The sequence below is a fragment of the Quercus robur genome, chromosome 5 (assembly GCF_932294415.1).
Source record: "Quercus robur chromosome 5, dhQueRobu3.1, whole genome shotgun sequence".
NCBI classification, from domain to species: domain Eukaryota; kingdom Viridiplantae; phylum Streptophyta; class Magnoliopsida; order Fagales; family Fagaceae; genus Quercus; species Quercus robur.
In genome coordinates this window covers 51,723,871-51,727,698 of record NC_065538.1, presented here as the reverse complement: position 1 = coordinate 51,727,698, position 3,828 = coordinate 51,723,871, and the positions used below count along the sequence as shown (strand labels likewise).

General features: G+C 40.9%; 1 protein-coding gene across 1 annotated transcript; it reads right to left on the bottom strand.

Annotated features, from left to right (window-relative positions):
• Positions 1-436: 436 nt before the first annotated feature.
• LOC126726288 (U-box domain-containing protein 17) lies at positions 437-3,294 on the bottom strand. The gene has a single exon (XM_050431514.1). The coding sequence runs from the start codon at positions 2,894-2,896 to the stop codon at positions 701-703; it is 2,196 nt and encodes a 731-aa protein (XP_050287471.1). The 5' UTR covers positions 2,897-3,294; the 3' UTR covers positions 437-700.
• Between the last annotated feature and the right edge of the window lie 534 nt (positions 3,295-3,828).

The following is a 3,828-nucleotide window of genomic DNA, read 5'->3' as shown; positions in this document are numbered from 1 at the left end:
GACAAGCATAAATCCATAATCTTTAACCAGAAGCAACATTAACCCAAGAACCGCATGGAATTTACTGTTATCCGTCATTGCCACTAACAATTTATCATCTCAATCAAAATCCACATCTTTATATCTGAGATGTCTCCAATTATATAGCAAATTATGACTTTTGCATGGTGCAATTTGCGGATTTCACCCTCGTTGCGAGAGATTCAGATGGTAACATTCAAGATAAATCCAACAAATTGCTTTTATTTACATACCAAATGCAATAACAAATTCATTGGAAAAAAGAAAAAGGTGCATGATACTTCTACACATTCGAGGATCATATAGGGCACCAAAAACAATTACAGTTCAAACCCTTCTTCACTGAGAATCAATCGGAATGTTGTTGCATGTTTGGTGTATACATAAAAAATTCAACCATGTGAAAAACGCCATATAAGTGCTTATTGGTTTTTCCAGAGCAAATTGTATTATTTTTGTGAACATTCTCTAATCTGTTTTTCTAAATCATAGGGAAATACATATATCAAACTTAAGCTAACTGCTCACCAACATTCATCATCCTTTCAAACACATAAGATATGGTATTACTATAAAAATTTTCATCTGTAAATTTCAATGAAAGAATTTGTAAATGTTTCCAAAAAAAATGGGAACATATATAAGAAGGGAAGACAACAACATGACGTGGATGTTACCACTACAAGACAGGCACTGAAATGGACATTGGCACTGATACATCACCAGCAAAACTCGAATCCCTGTTTGCAGCTGCTGAGTTGCCTGCAAATGCATATCCTACACCCAATCCACCAAGATGTAAGGCTGCATTCTCACATCTCTGAAACACTCTAGCAAGTGAAGCTGCCTTTCTTCTTGCCCGCTTTGTACCTGTAAATAGCAGAGTCTGAAGCAACCCAGCCAACATTGGGGACTTAACCACCCTCTCAGTGGCAGCTGATCCACCACTACGGCATAACTCAAGTAATGCTGCCACTGCATTTTCTTTTCCCCTTGGTGTTCCACAACGCATCATTGCTATCAACCCCGCCACTGCCATTTCCTCTTTCCCAACTGCTTCTGCCCCAACTGGCTGCCGAACAATCAAGGCCAATGCACCGGCTGCTTCCTCAGCAACCCCTTCATTTCCCAATGCCCCTACCAATGCCGTTACAGCCCCTGCCTCTATCATTCTCACACAATTATCTGTGTGTGTTGACAGATTAAATAAAGCCGTCACAGCATCCTTCTTTCCTCTTGGAGTCCCGTCTCTCAACAGCCCTGCCAGGGCTTCAACTGCCCCTCCCTCATCTGCTATTCTCTTCTTATAGTCGTGAACCGCAGAGAGGCTGAACAATGTTGCTGCAGCATTTTCCCTTGCCTCTGTTGTGTGCCCAAATCTCAAAACTTCAACAATAGATCCCAAACACCCTTCCTCATCCATAATTCGACTTTTATTCTTATCATATATCGATAAATTAAGCATTGCAGTCACGGAATTCTCCTGTGCAACAGGGTTCACAGACAAAAGTAGCTTCCGAAGATGGGGAATCGCCCCAGCTTCTGCAATAAAAGCCCTGTTCTCCTTCCCTGTCTTTGCCAACAAACGTATCTCACGAGCAGCAACAGTCATCCCACCCTCCGACCCATTTGCTAGCTGTTGAATGAGAATCGCCGCGGTAGCTCTATTGGCTTCAAGTGCAGCCCGGGTAGGAGCAGCCGCAGCAAAGCTTTCAGTGGACACATCCATAGTCTCCGGTGGATCAAGAGGAACTCCATGAGCAATACACCACTGCATGATCAAACTCCTCAAAGCCCGATTAGGAACAAGCCGATTATGTACAAGCATTTGCCCTGTTTTCGGGCAATTACAATGCCCTTCTTCCATCCACCTAGCTATAGAACTCCTCTCATACGTCTGTCCTGTTGAAATAATCACAGGGTCTCGCATCAAATCCAACGAAATCGGACAACAAAAGTCCTTCGGTACCGTTATAAACGTCTCAGCAATCTCCTGAGTAATCAAACCTTTCCTAGGCCTCCTTAAACACCCAAACCCCAATCCCACCTCATCTTCCTCAAACCCAAATAACAAAAACCTACAATACCTGGTAAGGGCAACAAACCCATTAAGCACAGACACGGTAGGCTCCACATCTCCTTCGTGATTCACAATCTGTTCTTCCAAGAACTCAATCTCAACTCTACAACTCTTAGCATCTTTGATCCCCAAACTCCCCACAAAAAAAGACCTTAACTCCTCCGAATTCGGAACCTCCCCTTTCTCAAACACGTCGAGGAAATTAAAAAACCGAATCCTAAGGGACTCGTCGTTCTTATCAATGAACAGCCTAGACCTCCTCGCTTGTCTCTGCAACAACTCGACCTGTTCCCTAACATCGTCACTCAATTCGACAACATCTTTCAATGGAAAAACATCCAAAAGGGTTGAAATTTCTTGACTCAGATCATGGAAATGGCCTGAAATCGAATGGTTTTGAAGCAAAAGCCACAACTTACTAGATTTGGCGCAGTAATGGAGGAGTATCTTCGAGCGGTAGAGAAGCAAGTAAAGCTCTTTGAAACAGAGCAAAGCTGTTGAAGGCAAAGTCGATGAAGATGAAGCCGAAGCGGAGGCTGATTTTGTCGTCGTGGAGGTCGAGTCCTTGAGATAATCTAAGAGGACGAGAAACACCTCGATTTTTCTGATGAGAGAGCGCGAGTTCCTGCGCTGGAAATGGAAACACTTGTGGGAGAATTTCGAGACGAGGTCGTTGGAGATCGCCGCTAGGGTTTGTACCAAAGCAACGTCCGTTAAATCGACCGGAGCTAAGAACGCTTCCAACGACGGCGATCTCCGCCTCCGGAGCGACGAAAATATCGCCGCCGTTGCCATTTCTAAGAAGAAGAAGAGAAATTGTATAATAAAAAAAATTAAAAAATAAAAAGGATCCACAAGATTGTTTGTTGTACCAAATATTGTAAATTTGGTAATGGAAAACCGAAAAGATAGCAACAATATATGAAACAGTCTTTTGTTGTTGTTGCTATTATTGTTGGTGTTGCTGTTATTGTTGGTGTTGCTGTTTTTGTTATTGTGGTTGAAGCTGAATCTTCAAACTTCAAAGGTTTGGAAAAGGAAAAGGAATTCCGGGTCTTTTTAATTTTGGGGAATCCGCGTTTTTTGAGAGGAAAAAGGGACTGAATTTCCAAGGCTTTACTTTTTTTTTTTCTTTTTAGGGGGTTTTCGTTTGTGTGTAGGAATTTTATTTTCAATGCAAAATGGCAGCCTTGGATGAAAACGACTTTCAATGTTGGGTTTGACGGATAATTATCCAGATTCCTGTCCATTCATTTCTTCTAATCTACACTTTTTTTTTTTTGGGTGTCCAAAAAGGGTAGGCTTTGTAGGTTTAAATTACAAAAATGGGATTTTTTTTTTTTGTGTGATTTTTTTTATTTTGATACAAAGTTTTGTGTGATTTTGGTAAGAGACATGGTGTGAGGTCAGCTTGTCAGAGTGTCAGTCAGACCATAAACTTTTTTTCCTCTCTCTCTCTCTCTCTGCTTTGGTTTTGAGGATGAATGGATGGATGAGGAATTGAGTTTTGCCATACTTTGACTTTAAAAAGCCCACAGTTTTTTTCTACTATTTTCAGCATGTACGTTACTCAACCAACAACTCTGTTAGTTTTATATCCTTCTTTGGATCCGGTAGCATCTTTGATTTTTGAATTTATTCCAAAATTCAGTTTTTTTTTTCTTTTTTCTTTTTTTATAGGATCCAAGCATATTTATAGTATTCCTTAATAAATTATTTTTAAAAAT